Genomic DNA, 15,670 nt, shown 5'->3' on the forward strand with positions numbered 1-15,670 from the left:
CTGTTATTGCCATCCTTGTCGCTGCTATTGTTGTCTGTGGCTTGAAACGTGGGTTGGGAAAAAGCAACACTTTGCTTCCGTTGTTTCCCCATTTCTTTTTTTTTTTTGTTTTGTTTTTTCCCCCAGCCACTATGATTTGAATCACATTACCGGAGAAAGAGGGGTGTCTGGGAGAGTTAAAAAATAGGTCCAGACGATCGTCTTTAATGGCCATGGGCTTCCTTTTGGGGTGATCAAAACGTTCTGGAACTAGGTAGCGCCGATGGTCGTACAACACTGAAAATATACTAAACGTCTCTGAATTGTACGCGTTAAAATGGTACAGTTTATGTTATGGGCATTTACCACCATAAAAAAAATGCTAAACAAAATGCTAACGTGATGCTAAAAAATGCTAAAAAAAAAAATCGAGTGTGTGTAGAAACTTTTATGACAGTCTTGCCAGAGTGACCTCTTGGTTGAATTTAATAATCAAAAACTTGACTTGTACAAAAACCAAACGGGGGGCCAAGAAACATCAGGTGGTCTGGCTTTTGTCGCCAATCCTGGCCCAGCCTCAGTGAGAACCCACCCAAAGGGCCCTTGGAGGGCGGTGGAGAAAGGATGGGGTGGGGGGTGGAGGGACTGCAGAGGCGCATTTTGGGTTGGAGGCCAGGGAAAGGGGCCTGCCTGTCCAGGCAAGACCCCCAGGGGGCGCCCGTTTCCTCTCTCTGTGCTGTCTCGGAAAGTGGGTCAGTTCTATCTGGCCTCTTAGGGCTCCCTCAATGGCAGCACAGGGCTGGGCAGTTGAACCCACAGCTTCCAAGCCTGAGGTGGGTGCTATTGTCATCCCCATTTTTCAGATTTGGCTTAAAGGGAAGTGAAGATTAAATACCTAAGATGGCTTTTTTTTTTTTAATGTTCATTTTGAGGTGGGGGAGGGGCAGAGAGTGACAGAGAGAGAATCCCAAGCAGGCTCCGAGCTGGCGGTCATCGCAGAGCCCGAGGTGGGGCTCGATCCCACCAACCGTGAGATCATGATCTGAGCCGAAATCAAGAGTCGGACGGCGCCCCTTGGGGCTGGTTTTCTGCTGGTTTTTAACCACCAGGCCTGACTTCTCAAGAATCTGTCCCCCCTCTGCATCCCACTGTTTAATCGCCGACCCCATCACCTCATCTTCCAGGCCAGGGGTTTTCAAGCATTCCTCGCCCCAGCTCCCAGCAGCCCCTCCGGGATGGTTTGGAAACTCCTCTCCTAGCTGGTGTCCTGACCCCTGACTGCCGGTGTATTCTCTTCCACAGTCCCCAGCCGAGCGGTCATTCCCCTGCTTGCCAAGCTCCGAGGGCTCCCTCTGGTGGCGGCCAAGGAACAGCTCCCTCCCTGTCTTCTCGGCCACAGCAGACAACCAAGGTTTCCCCGAGAGCCTGCGCAAGACCTATGTGGCCTCCACCCCTTTGTTTATTGAGCTCACCCTTCCTGGAACAGTGTTTCCCTTTTTCCAACCCTCAAAAGCACCCTGGCCCTTCAGGTCCTGCTTAAACTATTCCTTCTCCCTTTTTCTTCTTAAAAATTTCGTTTTTAAGGAATCCCTACACCCAAAGTGGGGTTTGAACTCACAACCCTGAGATCAAGAGTTGCACGTTCCACCAACCGAGCCAGCCAGGCGCCCCACTCCTCTTCCCAGAAGACTCACTCACTCCTATCTCAGCACTCTCGGCACTTTTGGGGCAGGTCGAGACTGTGGTGCTGGGGACACGGCAGTGACAGAGACAGCCCTGGCCCTGTTCTCCTGAGGCCCATAGTCCAGAGTGGGCGGGGCTGAGAGATGGGGGGTGGGGTGCAGTCTACGGGGACACCAGGGAGGGCTTCTTGGAGGAGGGGGTGGCTGAGTGGGACCTGAGGATTGCCAGAAAGTGAGCCCGGGAAAGAGGAATGTCTCTGTCCTCAAGGTGCTGTCTCTGGCCTCAGCCTCCCGCTCATCATTAACTCACCAGATTCCCTGGAGCCCCCTGGGTGGGGGGAGGGGGCCCAAGGCTGCTCTGTGCCTGCTGGGGATATAGCAGTGACGGGACACTACCTCGGCCCCATCTCACTCACTTCCCAATTGGATGACATCACAGAACTAAGCCTCACGCTAAGCAGAAAAGATACAAACTTGCAAGCTGGGATGTGCTGAGAGCACAGCACCGGCATCTGGGAGAGCAGGGCCGAGGGGCCTGCCTAGCGTGGAGTGGGTGTCAGGAAGCGAAGGAGACTTTGTTCGTTTATAACTGCATTTTAGTCGTTTTGGACTTCCTCTGGGAAGGCACTTGGCCTGGCCCACAGATGGGACTGGTGCGCGCGTACAAACACACACACACACACACACACACACACACACCACACTGGTCTCCACCAGGGGCAACTCCGGGGCTTTCTACAGCCATTGCCCCACCTGCTGGTCACACTGGGGATGACACTTAGTGGTCCCAGTGGCCACTACCCCCGGGGGGGGGGGAGTGAGGGGGCTCTGGGTGGGCCCCCCCCCCCCCGGGTCACCTCAGCTAGTCACCTTCGAAGGACAGGTTTGAGCTGGCCTGGCAGACCTGCGAGTCTGAACTGGAAATGATTCCCATTCCAAGCATCTCTCTACTCCGGGCTGGAGTCAGCTCCCTCAGTGCCTGCCTGGTGTCCATTAGAAGCTCCGAGTGCCGTCTACGTGTCTTTGATTAATAAAGAATGGGAAGGCGAAGTCATGATTATTTAATAACGCAGCCTGTCTGGGAGTAAAAGTCTTTCAAAACATAGGGCCCAAGGGGGAAAAACGATGACAGGCAGTAGAGCAGGGCAGGCAGTGCGAGGCGAGGCGGTGGTTAAAAGCATTGGGTGTTTGGGAATCCGAATGATCTGGGGTTTAGGGACCCGGTTCGGCCACGTCCAAGAAGTGTGGTGCAGGAGGCTTCACCCGCCTGGGGCCCTCCAGATTTTGATCATTATTTTAGGGCCAGATGCCCCGGCGCAGAGCACGGGCACCCCAACTGGGTGCGGAGTCTCGTTCGGACTCAATCTCGCCCGTGCGCCAATTAAACGAGATGTGTCTAGAAAGTGGTTGGCACAGCCCTCTGAAGTCGGTGGGTTTTTTTTCTTTAAGTATATTTTTTTAATGTTTACTTTTGAGAGAGAGCATGAGCAGGGGAGGGGCAGAGGGAGAAGGAGACTCTCTCTAGAAGGGGACTCACTCGAAGCGGGGCTCGAACTCGTGAACCATGAGATCATGACCTGAGCTGAAGGCGGACGCTCGACTGACTGAGCCACCCAGACACCCCTATTTTTTTTTTAAATACGTTTTATTTTTTTGAGAGAGAGAGGGCACAACTGAGCAGGAGGCAGAGAGAGAGAGAGCAAGAGGGAGAGAGAAGCAGGACTCACTCGAAGCGGGTCTTGAACTCGTGAACCATGAGATCATGACCTGAGCCGAAGACAGAGGCTTAACCGACTAAGCCACCCAGGCGCTCTGAAGTGGATGTTTTTATGATCTCCCTTTTACGGGATCATTACTATTTTCCATTTTGCAGAATGGTAAACTGAGGCCCACAGGTTATCCGGTAGGAAGTGGCACAGACGGACCGACCTTGAGGTTTGGCGAGCCCGCGGACTCACTGTAGCGAGTGCTCATACGGCTTGGAGCCCAGTTCCGTGGGTCACCAAAACTTGTCTTCCTCTCAACTGTGAGACCAGAATTTTCCACAGGTGTCCTGGCAGCTAAGAGGGCAGCTGCCCTCTCGGGGGTGGGGGTGGGGGGGGCAGGCTCTCATCCATCACACTCCACCTTCTCCATGCGCCAGAAGGCAAACCACAGCCAGAGGGTAGAAAAAGGGGGCCCAGAAGCTGGGGCTCTGGAAGAATGGCCTGCTGCTCCCGACTTGCGCACCCGCGGTGCTGGGCTCCGGCGACTGGCCCACGGCGGGAAGGCCCAGCCCTGGCCTGATGTCTCTGCCACCAGAAAGGCCCCCGAGGTTGGGCCCCGCTGCTGGCCTTCTCTAACCTCCCAAGGCCAGGGATGGGGCAGCGAAAAGTAGGTTTTTTTATTTTTTTTTTAAATTTTTTTTTCAACGTTTATTTATTTTTGGGACAGAGAGATACAGAGCATGAATGGGGGAGGGGCAGAGAGAGAGGGAGACACAGCATCGGAAACAGGCTCCAGGCTCTAGCCATCAGCCCAGAGCCCGACGCGGGGCTCGAACTCACGGACCGTGAGATCGTGACCTGGCTGAAGTCGGACGCTTAACCGACTGCGCCACCCAGGCGCCCCAAAAGTAGGTTTTTTTAAAATTCCACTCTGGGGGCGCCTGGGTGGCGCAGTTGGTTAAGCGTCCGACTTCAGCCAGGTCACGATCTCGCGGTCCGTGAGTTCGAGCCCCGCGTCGGGCTCTGGGCTGATGGCTCAGAGCCTGGAGCCTGTTTCCGATTCTGTGTCTCCCTCTCTCTCTGCCCCTCCCCCGTTCATGCTCTGTCTCTCTCTGTCCCAAAAATAAATAAATGTTGAAAAAAAAAATAAAATAAAATAAAATTCCACTCTGTTCAGTCCCTGTTTCCCTCCTGCCAGGTGGAGGAGGTGGAGTGTGGGCGGGTCAGAAGTTAGACCCTGTCCGTTAACGGTTCATCCCCTGCACCCCCGAGAACGGGGAGCAGGTGGGATTTGCAGTCGGGGGCGGGGCTCATGTTTTGCGGAGAGGATGGTTCCACACCTCCCCTACGGAACCACCGGACCCCAGCCCTTGTTTCCTCGTACCCCTGTGTCGTTTGGGGCTCGTTTCAAATCTCGTCTCGCGCGCTCGTGCCCTCTCGCCCTCTCCCAGTGAATGTCACCTCTTCCCCAGAGCACCCTGAGAACCCCCCAGCTGGGCCTCAGCCAGCTTGCTGTTGCCAGCTTGGGTGTGCCTCCTTGCTGTTCCCTGGGACGGCCTCCCTCCCAGTGTGAGCGCTCATCCTTCGGGTCTGGGTCTCGGCTCGGCTCGATGGGACGGGCTGCTCTCATGGCCCGAACTGGCCTCAGGCCTTCCCTGGCCTCATCTTGGGCTCCCTCGCCGGCCGGATACAGGGGGCGGTGCACCCTCATCACTATGGTGAGCGCGCAAAGTTGACGGGCCACACGGCCGGATCAGTATCCCGCCCTCAACGACCCGGACCTGTGAAATCTGGCTGGGATCAGAACTCCAGCTCAGAGGTCCCCTCTCGGCAGCCAGTGACAAGGACGAGGCTCTTGAGTGAGCATGGAGGCTCTTCCAGGGCAGGGCTGCAGGGCCCACGCAGGGAGCAGGCCCAGAAACAGAGGCGAGAGGGGAAGACCCAAGTCAGGTAGTCACTGTATTTTATTGGAAAACATTGATATATATTTTTCTTCACAGCTTGAACTGAACACAATATTGCCCGGTTTAAAAAAAAAAAAACAAAAAACAAAACAAACAAACCAAAACCTAAACCAAAACACTCCGAAAATGTCCACAGCCTCACGCCTACCTGCCCTTAACCCTCAGCTCTTGGCTGGGTCTCCCACTACGCCCCGTCCCTCCCCTCCCCTCCCCAGAGGCTGAGAGCCAGAGGGTGGGTGAGGAGATTCTCAAAGCTGGGCAGGTCCCAAGAAAAGCCACTTGAACGACCTGGGGGCGGGGTGTGTGTGTGTGTGGGGGGAGGGGGGGGCAAGATGAACTGAACAGAAAAAGGAAAAGAAGAATCCAGACGACCGAACTGCCCACATTGACTTACTTGTCCCAGAGGCGAAAATCAGAAGCAAGGTCACGGATCATGCTCTCCGCCGGGGGAGTGTGGGGGCAGGCAGGCGGGCGAAGGGAGAGAGGGCACAGAGACAGCACGGATGTTAAGGAGCCAACCAAGTCACCACGGAGAAGCGGGAGGGGCCGGCTGGCCAGTCCTCCGGGCAGCTAGCCGACAACACCGTTTTATTGCAGGTATGTTCTCTCGAGAGCGTGGTGGGGCTCGCCTTCCCTCTCCCCACCCTTCGGCTAGCCCGGCAGGGTCTTTGACAGAATTAGTTTTAAGGGGCATAAAGAAAAAAAGAAAGAAAGAAAAAAGAAAACCAAACCCAAAGGATAACCTGTACATTACAAAGCAACATCCCCACATCCGTTCCAGCGAGGGGACCTCGGTGCGGGCGGGCGGGCGCCTCATGGCGGAGCGGCATGGGACGTTAGCACCAGGTATTTACAGAACAGCCGGAGATCGCTTTCGAAACACGGGTGTGGACAACCTGCAGAGCGGCCCGGCCGAGCGAGCGGCCCCCACCCAGCCCAACCTCAGGAAGTCGATCGGATGGTTTCAGAACAGCGGCCGGTGGGATCTGAGTGTGGTCCGCTCTGTCCGTCCCCTTCGGCGAGTCGGCCCCCTCGACTGGTAAAAGAACGCCGGCTTCCAGGACTCCCTTGCCCCTCGACCCCCTCCTGAGCCACAGCCAGTCAATACCACAACTCCTCAACTCCCCCCAAGTCCTTCTGGAACGCCTCTCTCGGCACCCCTGCCCCAAAAGGCTGCCGGGATGTGCACACGGAATCACGGGGCTGGTTGCATGCAACAGTAAAAGGCATGCTCTTCTGTCCGGGTGAGGCCTCGTCCCCTCCCTAGCAGGTCCCGGGACGGGGCTGGCAGCCACCCGGCACCCAAAATAAGATGACACACGAAAGGAAACAAACCAAAACGGAGGAGAGCCACCCGGGCTGGAGGAGGAGGGCAGAGGCTCCCCTCAGGGGAATGGGGCTTCGTCTTATGAACGCATCAGGCCTCGGAAGATGTGAACGGAAGGGGGGAGGGAGAAAGGAAGGGACGGTGGGCACGGGAGGGAGGAGGCTCAAGGAGGGAGAAAGAGCAATCATGCAGCTTGGGACAAATCTTTTGTTGCTTTATCAGATTCTCAGTCAATCGACTGGTGTTTGCTAGAACCGGGGAACGCGGGGGAGTGTTGAAGAGAGCGCGCGCGCGAGAAGAGAGAGATCACGAGAGTGGGCATCACCAGCTGCCCGGGGGCCTTCACTTGGCCGTCATCATCTGTACAAACTCTGTGGAGTGAAACGGAGAGCGGGGGGTCAGCGGGTGAGCGCGGCCGGGCCGGCGGCCCTCCCGGGCGCCAGGGGCCTGGGGCTTGTTCCCGAAGCCGCGCCTCGCGGCCGCTCCGGAGCGAGCGCCTGGCGTCAGCTCACCTTCATAGTTGACCTGACCGTCCCCGTCGATGTCGGCCTCTCTGATCATCTCGTCCACCTCCTCGTCGGTCAGCTTCTCGCCCAGGTTCGTCATTACGTGACGGAGCTCGGCAGCGCTGATGTAGCCGTTGCCGTCCTGGGTGTGGGGACGGGGAAGGGCTCCGAACCTGAGGCTCCGACGGGGGGTGGGCCCAGGGGGAGAGGCAGCAGGGCGGGGACCGGCAGGCACCCACGCTCAGCAGGGGAAGGGGGGCCTCCCGAGGCCGCGCGGCAAGCCGGCACCGGGACCGGTGCCTCGTGGAAGCGGTGACCCGGGGCCCCAGCCACCCGTCTCTCCGTCGGATCCCAGAGCCACTCCGGCAAAGGACCGCTTACCTTGTCGAAGACGCGGAAAGCCTCTCGGATCTCCTCCTCGCTGTCTGTGTCCTTCATCTTTCTGGCCATCATGGTCAGGAACTCCGGGAAGTCAATGGTCCCGTTCCCTGGAAGCGGGGAGAAGGGAGTCGGGAGTGCTCCTGGCCCGGACCCTGGGAGGCCACGCCAGAGCCCCGGCAGCGGCGGCACCCGCTCATCCGTCACCCCTAGGAAGGTGCCCCAGAGCGGGGCCGTCTGCCCGCGCCACGGGGCTCACCATCCGCGTCCACCTCGTTGATCATGTCCTGCAGCTCTGCTTCGGTGGGGTTCTGTCCCAGGGACCTCATCACCGTCCCCAACTCCTTGGTGGTGATAGTGCCGTCTCCATCCTTGTCGAAGAGGGAGAAGGCCTCCTTGAACTCTGGGGTACGAGAGGGAACGAAGCAGAGGTCAAGGACCACAGGGAAAACTCTCCGTGGACGAAGGCCAAGGGAGTCCGTCCTACCTGAAGAAGTCAGAGCGAGACTTCTGGTCCGAGCCCCTCGCTTCGGGGCTCAGGGCAGACCCCTTCCTTCAGTCAACATTTATTGAGCACCTACTTTGTACCCGGTGGAGCTACCCGTTCCGCCAACCTAGCTCAGCGAGGACAGAGGGGGAAACACAGGCTGACGGCTGTTCTTCGAGAATTCTATAGTTCTTGCTGGTCCCTGGCTTCAGCCTCTCCCTCAGATGATGAAACGGACTAAAGTCACGGAGTGGACAAGAGCCAAGAGAACTCTCTGTCTGAAGTAGGCCGGCCAAGGCCAACCGGCTGGGAAGGGAAGGGGAGGCTGCAGAATGCCTTTGCCTGGCCCCGCGTCCCTCCCGACTGGTACCGCGGGCCCGGTTCCCCGGGCCGGCGCCACCGGCTCCCCGAGGAGGAGCGAGTGGCCGCGTGTGACGCGGTGAGGGGGTGGCCGGCAGCGGGGCGTGGCCGACGGACGGACGGCGCGTGGGGTGGGCGGAGGATGGAAGGAGAGGGGCCGGCTGCCAAGCGGGATGGAGAGCTAGTGGCGCTGAGTGGGAAGGCCACAGCTGGGGACGCATCAGGAGCGGGGACAGAAGCACGCGGCTGCCGCCCTCCCACCGGGCCCATTTTGGCACCTGGGGCTCCCTAGGGAACAGATGCCTGGCAGCCTATTCCCAGAGGGTGTGGGCCGGGGTGACGTGGGGGACAGTTTGCTAATGGGGACGGGGCGGAGAGCGTGCTGTTTGTGTCACACAAGGGCAGAGCTGGGGCGTGGGTGGCAGGTGCCGCGAGAGCCACACGCACAGCCGAGAGAGAAGCTGTGTCCCCCAGCCTCCGGGCCACCGGGAGACGAGCCTCCCCAGGGAGACCGGGGAGGCCGGTCCCAGCGCCAAGGCCTTGCCGTTGCTGTGGAGGGCAGGGGGCGGGTCGTGGGGGCTCCCTGAGCTCACGATCACCCAACAGGGCGGTTCCCCAGCTCTCCTTGGCGGGTCTCCACAGCCACTGGGGGCCATTTCCAAACTGAAAGTGTGACCGACTGTGGGCTGGCGGGGGGGAGGGAGGAGACGAAGGCAGGTCGACTCCGGCCTCCTCCCACTTCCGACATGGGGCATTCAGTACTCATAACGCGGCCCACCGGACCTGACAGCACAGCTGGGGTCTGGGGAGCTGCAGGGGCCCGTTCCGTGAGCCCCTCCCCTGTGTCTACTTCGTGCTGGCCCGCGGTCGTGGACACGAACCGAGAGGTGCTTTCTGTCCTCGGCAGTGCAGTCTTGGGAGAGGGAGACTGAGCGACCCACTCAATCACACAAAAGTTCCTGCAGTGGTGACCTTTCTGGGCCTTAGGGGCCAGGTAGGTGGCCACAAAAATGAAGGAGATGGGATGCCAGGATTTCTTTTGGCTTCCCGGGAGATGTACGACCATTCGCTTATTCATTTATTTGGCCAACAAAACGTACGGAGCACTGACTATGTGCTGGGCACTGAAGATACAGAACGGACCCCCCCCACCAAAAAAAGCCCCCAATTCAAGTTGCTCACACCTAGTGACAAGAGACACAGCAGGTAAAGATATAAAATAGTTTCAGATAGTGAGAAGAGCTACGAGGGGAGCGCCTGGAGTGACGTGCTGGGAAGCAAAGGAAGGTGATCTGAGACTGGGAGTTAGGGGAGGCCTCTCCAAGATGACATCTGAGCGGAGGCCCAAAGGATGAGGAGGGGCGAGGGGAAGCCGTTTCTGGCAGAGGAGAGTGGCTGCAAGCACGTGCAGAGGGGAGTGCGGAGCGCAGGCGAGCGCAGAGGTGGGAGTGACGGGAGTGACGAGCCATCTCCTGGGTGGCTCCTAAAGTGGGACGGGAGCTCTGCAGCCCCCGAGGGAGGCTCGCCTTCGGAGCCCAACTGGAGCCCAACTGGCAGGAGCTGGGACAGACGGAGGGGTTCGCCCTGAAGCCACGGGTTAACAAAGGCCCCCTGGATGACTCCAGCTCGGGAGAGGAACACAGACGTGGCATCTCAGGATCACGGGGGCCGGTGTAATCGGGGTGCGGTGCGCAAGTATCCACAGTTCCCCACGCTCGAAGCACAAGGCACGGCATTAAGCGACGTAGGGAACACACGAGCATATCTGTCGGGTGCTACTCCTGGCCGGGCGCTCGAAGGCCTTCCCGGGGCAGGACGAGGGGAAGGAGGGGAGGGGAGCTCACCTGCGATCTGCTCCTCGGTCAGCTGGTCAGCCTGGAAAGGCAAGGAGGAGAAAGTCAGTCACTGGGCCAGCCAGTCGCAGTCTTGCCGGCTCCGCCCAGCCCCCTCTGGTGAGGCCAGTTCCCCACGCCGGCCCACGCCAGCCCACGCACCCAGGCACCTCGGCAAAGGAGGCACGTGCCTGACGGGGCCCAAAGGAGAGCCGGGGTCTGGGAGAAAGTCTGGTGATTCAGGAAGCTGGGGCCTGAAGTGGCCTGGAAACCCAGGCTGCCCGACAAGGGCCCTGAGTAGGCTGCCCAGACCCAAGGGCTTCCGGTCTCGACCTAGCGTGCCTCGGGGCCACAGCGGCTGGGGGGCCCCAGACCAGCCGCGCTGGCACGGCGCGGCCGCTGGGAGCCCCAGAGGCTGAGTGAAGGGAGCAGTTGCCCTTGGAGGCCCGACCGTGCAGCTCTAGAAGGCTCCACACTGAAACAGGCCAGCCCTTGGGTAGGACAGAGGGAAGATGTCTGGGCTCTTCGCTAGTTTCTGTGTCACCTATTTGGAGGTGCCAGGTCTGAGCACAGTGGACCCAACTGGCAAAAATTCTCCTAACTGGTGGTGCTGAACGGCTCTGAGTACTTGACAGAACCCCAGCCGGGCCAGAGGCGGCAGCTGTGCGTCCCTGGCCTGTCCTGTGCTCTGTTCCATTTCTTCTGGAGGGGCAGGAGGGGCAAATGTTGGGGAGGGGACTGCGGCTGCGGCACAGCACCACCGGCAAAGGCTGGAGGACCGAAGTCAGCTTCCCCGGCTTCGCTGCAGTTTTTAACCCTTTCCAGTCCCGGCCACTCTGGGGACCGGCCAGTCGGTGGCAGGCAGCCCTTGCTGCATGCGGGGTTTGGGGGCGGGGCAGAGGAGAGGCCGGGACCGGCTTCTGCACTGGTGTGCTGGGAATCAGCCAGGCCGGGGGACCTTCTGGACGAGGAGCTGGGGGCGGGGCGGGGGGAGCCGGAGTCCCAACATTTAGCTCCAGGCGGCCAATACCCGAATTCTCCCTGGTTTTGGTGAACGCTGCCGACAAGATGCCACCGGGCCTGGTGCCCAGGCGGCTGCCCCCTCCTTTGCTTCCACCATCAGGGGGAAGGGGCTCCGCGTCCACAGCACGGCTCTCGCCGTGAGGCTGGACGCCCTCAAAACTGATGCGAACTATCTGCACGGTGCTTCCAGAGCTCCCACCGGAAGCTAGCCACGACCCTCCCACCCGCACCCCGTCCCAAACACTAAGAACTGGTCACGTTAGAATTGGTCTGAGATGTCCCCTTTCCTTTCTTTTTTCTTTTAGATCTAAGGGAAGAGGAACTTGAGGCCAAGCCCCAAACAGGCGGAATGGGAGGGGGAAGCACAGTGATGATGAAAGAGAAAGAGACGGCTGAGGGAGGAGGGAGGAAAGAAGGTGGAGAAGGAAAAACACCACACGTGCACATTCTAGAAAAGTCCGAAGTCTAAAGGGAAGGTGAGGAGGACGACCGGAGGGACGCTTCTGTACCGCCTTCAAAAAAGACTGGGGGCTGCTGGGCTCCTAAAATGCCGGCCCGCTTCCCTTGGCTCCCATGGGCAGAGAAGCCCGGTCCTGACACCCGAGGAAGCTGCTGGGGGTGGGGGGGAAAGTGAGAAGAGAGGATGGGCTTCTGGTTACCGAGGGCCAGGCAATGCCAGGGGAGAGGGAAGAGAGAGGAGGGCCGAGTAACAGTCCGGGGAGGAGGGCTGCCGTCCTCCTGGCACCTCGTTCTCTCTCCCCCCTGGCCCCGGATGGGGAGAGCCGGCCCAATCCGGGGCCTTCCCACCCCTACTGCACCACTCTGCCTTCGGGCAGCACCGTCGGGGGCTGGGACAGGTTGACCGGAATGCCCGGAAGGGGCTCCGCAGGCCTGTCTGCCACTCCCCCCCGCCAGCTGGACGGTCCAGATGAGGTATGCCACGCGGGGTTCCGGGGCCGCCGCAAATAGGCGCGGCTCTGCCTGTAGAGCCTGTCAGACGCTGTCCCTCCCCGCACTAGGAGACCCTCTCCCCTGCCTGGTGAAGGAAAGGTCCCAGCTCCCGAGCTCTCGATCTCAAAGCATGGTTACTGGCCAGAAGACCGATCACCCAAGAAATTATCATCGCCGGGCGGGCGGAGGTGGGGGGGGGGCCCTCCTCGGGGTTTCTTCCCTTTCCAAAATCTGAAGATTTTAAGCTTTCACAAAAAGTGTCTCCAAGATCACCCAGCCGGTCTACTGCTTCCTTAGCCCTCATCCTAGGCTCCGGCCAGGGGCTGGACAAGAAAAAAAAAAACAAAAAACAAAAAAACAACCCTTGGGGTGGGGGAGGGAAGAGGGTATTATTTCTCTGCCCTGACCCAGCCCCCAGCCAACGCCAGGGAGCAGTGTTAGATGAGATCAGAAACCAAGGCCAGGGCCCCTCACCCGGGCCAAGGTGGAGCCACAGCGCTCAGGCCAAAGTCCAAGGCCGGTTCACAGGGACTTGTCCCACCCATACCTTGCTGATTACAAACGGGAAGAGAAACCAGCTGGGGCCAAAGCTCAGGTCCCATCCGGGACGTGGGGGGCCTCCTGGCACCTGCCGGCGCTTCTTCGGGGCCCCTCTAGCAAGTCCTGCCGGGGGAAATCGGGGTAATGGCAAGAGGAGCCACCGGGTCTGTGTCAGCAAGTATGAGACCTGATACAAGCAGCGGCTGCTTGCTCTCCCCAGCCTTGCCAGGGAGGATGGCTGTGCACGGTTCCGAAGCTGAGCCTGGGGGGGCTGTGGGTGTTGTGGGTGGCGGGGCGCAGGAAAGAGCTCGTCTGCTGGTTTTCTCTCAAAGCCCTCGCTGTGTGAATTCACAGAAGCGCTCGGGGAGCCCCCTGGGCGGAACAAGCGGCCTTCAGGCCGACGAAGGGGTCCCTCTGGAGGTCCGCTCGCTCGGTCCCAGCTCTGCAGCCCCCACCCCGAGGCCCCAGGAACAGGCGTCCGATTGTCACCGACGCCACACTGTACTGCACTGTCATTTGGCACAAGTGAGGAGAGCAGCACAGGGAGCGGGAGACCGTAAGAAAACCGGGGCTCCTGTTTGGAAAAAGCCGCCCTCTTGGTCCGAAAGGGGCAGCGAGGGGGTGAGATTCTCCGCTTACAAGGCTGGCTCATTTGGTGCATCCCAAACTTTGATCCCCCCACCCCCATTTCATGCGGCTTCAGTGCGCAATAAGGGGCCTGAACAACTCCGCCCACCTGCTCCCACTGCTGGGGCGCCTCCTGCCCAGCCCCATTCTTCCTGGGGAAGGGGGACCGTATGGCCACTCCCTTTGGCCTCTGCAGCCCCCTCCCCATCTACACGGAACAGTCTTTGTCCTGGTCTTTCCCCGGAGACCTCCAGGGCGCTAGCCACATCCACCTCCAAATCCAGGCCCACCTTGGCTGTCGTTCATCTTCTCTAACAACCCCCACCCCCACCCCCAGGCCTCCTTTCACCTCACCTCCCACCACCGGAGCCTGAGTCCTCTCCCACCCCCACCTTCTGCTGGACCCAACACAACACTCAGCCCCAGCCCCCTCCCAAGAACACCAACCTCCCCAGTTCAACAGCCTCAACCCACTAGCAACCTCAGAGCCCTTTCTGGCCGCCCCCCAAATCAACCACGAGGCCTCCTGCTCCCCCACCACTGGCAGGCACCGGCCTCGCCATTCCCTCTTAACCACGTCGCCGACCCCAATCCTTTTCAGTCCCCGCAGGCTTCCAGAGCATCTTCTAACCTCCACTGCCACCCACCGCAGGCTCTTCCTCCCCTAAGCTTGCACCTCGCCCTCCTCCTCCTTCCTCTGCAATGCCGGTCTTTGGAGAACCATCCCCCCCCCCCAGGGTCTGATCTGCAGAAGTCACCCCCATCCCTGCCCCTCTCCCCCACCCAGGTCCAGCTCCACACGGCCCCCTCTCGGGAGCTCCCTGGCAGCCTGGCCTTCCTCTGATCTCCCTTCCCTGCATCCTTTTAGGACCCAAAGTCTTCATTAGGGCCCCGACACCCCCTCCTTCCCCAGCCAGTGTTTCTTACCTCGCCCCCTATGGGGTCCCAACACCCCACCTCAGAGACCAAACGCCCCACTCTGGCTCCAAACGCCCTTTCTGGCTCCAAACGCCCCCTCTGAGGGTCCAGATGTCCCATCCCGGGTTCAAACGTCCCCTTTGAGAGCTCGGGTGCCCATTTCGGGGTCTCAACACCCCAGCTGGTATTAAAAGTCGCTTTTCAAGCCCCAACCCCCCTTCTGGGATCCAAATGTCCCGCTCTGGGTTTGAACGTCCCCCGGGCCGAAGGGGGTCCAGAGGCGCTCGCCGGGGCCCCAACACTCCCCGTTCTGGGTCCCTTCGCCCCTTCGGGAGTCCTGCCCGCCGTGCCCGCCTCAGAGCCCCAGCCTGGGCGGTCTCCCAGCCTCACTCACCATGGCGAGGCCGGGGTGTCCGGAGCGCGGGGATCAAGGTTCCTCCGGCGGCGGCAGCAGCTGCAGCAGCTCGAGCTCCGCCGCGCGTCCGCGCCTCCACACTCACTGCCCGCAGCGCGCGCCGCCGCCGCCACCTCCCGCCCCAACGGTCCTTCAACGGCCGCCGCGCGCGCGCGCCCCGCCTCGCCCGGCCCCGCCCCGCCCTGCCCGCGCGCCGCCGCACTGCGGCTCCCACGGATCCCTCCGCGCCCCGCTCCGCACCGACGGGCCCGCGGATCCCTCGCGCCCACCCCGCGCAGGGCCGGGCTTTGCCTCCGGTCGCGCGCGCGCGCGCGCGGGCACGCGCCTCCGCCGCGGGACTACTTTCCGTGGCCGCGCGCCCCGCCCCCTGGGTCCCTTCCACTCGCCTCTCCGGCGGAGGGGCACCGCTCGGCGGCGCGTGCTGCGTCCCTGTGTGAGCGGCGCCGCTATTGGGTCCGGTCCATGGCGGAAATGAGAGCGCGGCGCCGATTGGTCCGGCCTGCCCTGCAATGCGTCAAACTGGGGCGAGCCACTGCGCGGTCGTGGTGGGGAAGCCTGAAATGTGTGGCTGCGGGCAGCCGTGAGGTGTAATGAGGCGAAGGGGGAGACTGTGTGGCTATTAGAGACGCAAGTATATTGTCCTGGTGGTCAGGGAATGGTAAAAGGGCTGGCGAAAGATGCAGAAGTCCTATCTCGGCCCTCCCCTCTAACAGCGGAAAGATGGTGCAATCCAAAATGCTGGGGTCTGGAAGCCCCGCCCCCAACTGGGCCCTGCTGGCTGGCGGGGTCTTCAAGGTTGTGCTCGCGAGGGTTCCGCCTGTCGCGGCTGGTGTCTGCGCCCTGAGACGCACCCCGCAGGTGTGCGGGACCCCTGTCCCCGCGTCACGCCTGAGCAGCTCAGAGTCTAGGAAACTGGGGCCGTCAGAGGACAGCCTCTGGGAACAGGACATTCATTCATTGACTTAACGGGCACGG

General features: G+C 60.6%; 1 protein-coding gene across 1 annotated transcript; it reads right to left on the reverse strand.

Moving 5' to 3' along the window:
- Positions 1 to 5,313: 5,313 nt before the first annotated feature.
- CALM3 (calmodulin 3) lies at positions 5,314 to 14,796 on the reverse strand. The gene is made up of 6 exons (XM_047077799.1): positions 14,675 to 14,796; positions 10,234 to 10,264; positions 7,802 to 7,945; positions 7,546 to 7,652; positions 7,171 to 7,306; positions 5,314 to 7,029 (listed from the first exon to the last, which is right to left on the reverse strand). Exons 1-6 carry the CDS (start codon positions 14,675 to 14,677, stop codon positions 7,001 to 7,003), a joined length of 450 nt encoding a protein of 149 aa, XP_046933755.1. The 5' UTR covers positions 14,678 to 14,796; the 3' UTR covers positions 5,314 to 7,000.
- Between the last annotated feature and the right edge of the window lie 874 nt (positions 14,797 to 15,670).

Source organism: Lynx rufus, unplaced genomic scaffold (genome assembly GCF_022079265.1).
Source record: "Lynx rufus isolate CCGP_SWC_20201006 ecotype Redwood Valley unplaced genomic scaffold, mLynRuf1.p SCAF_16, whole genome shotgun sequence".
NCBI classification, from domain to species: Eukaryota; Metazoa; Chordata; class Mammalia; order Carnivora; family Felidae; genus Lynx; species Lynx rufus.

Bases quoted from the DNA above. Each gene is read 5' to 3' on its own strand.
- CALM3 (XM_047077799.1), bottom strand. The intron at 7,946-10,233 runs GTGAGCTCCCCT...CTCGTACCCCAG, and splicing joins GACCGAGGAGCAGATCGCAG to AGTTCAAGGAGGCCTTCTCC. The intron at 7,653-7,801 runs GTGAGCCCCGTG...CCCCGCTTCCAG, and splicing joins CAACGAGGTGGACGCGGATG to GGAACGGGACCATTGACTTC.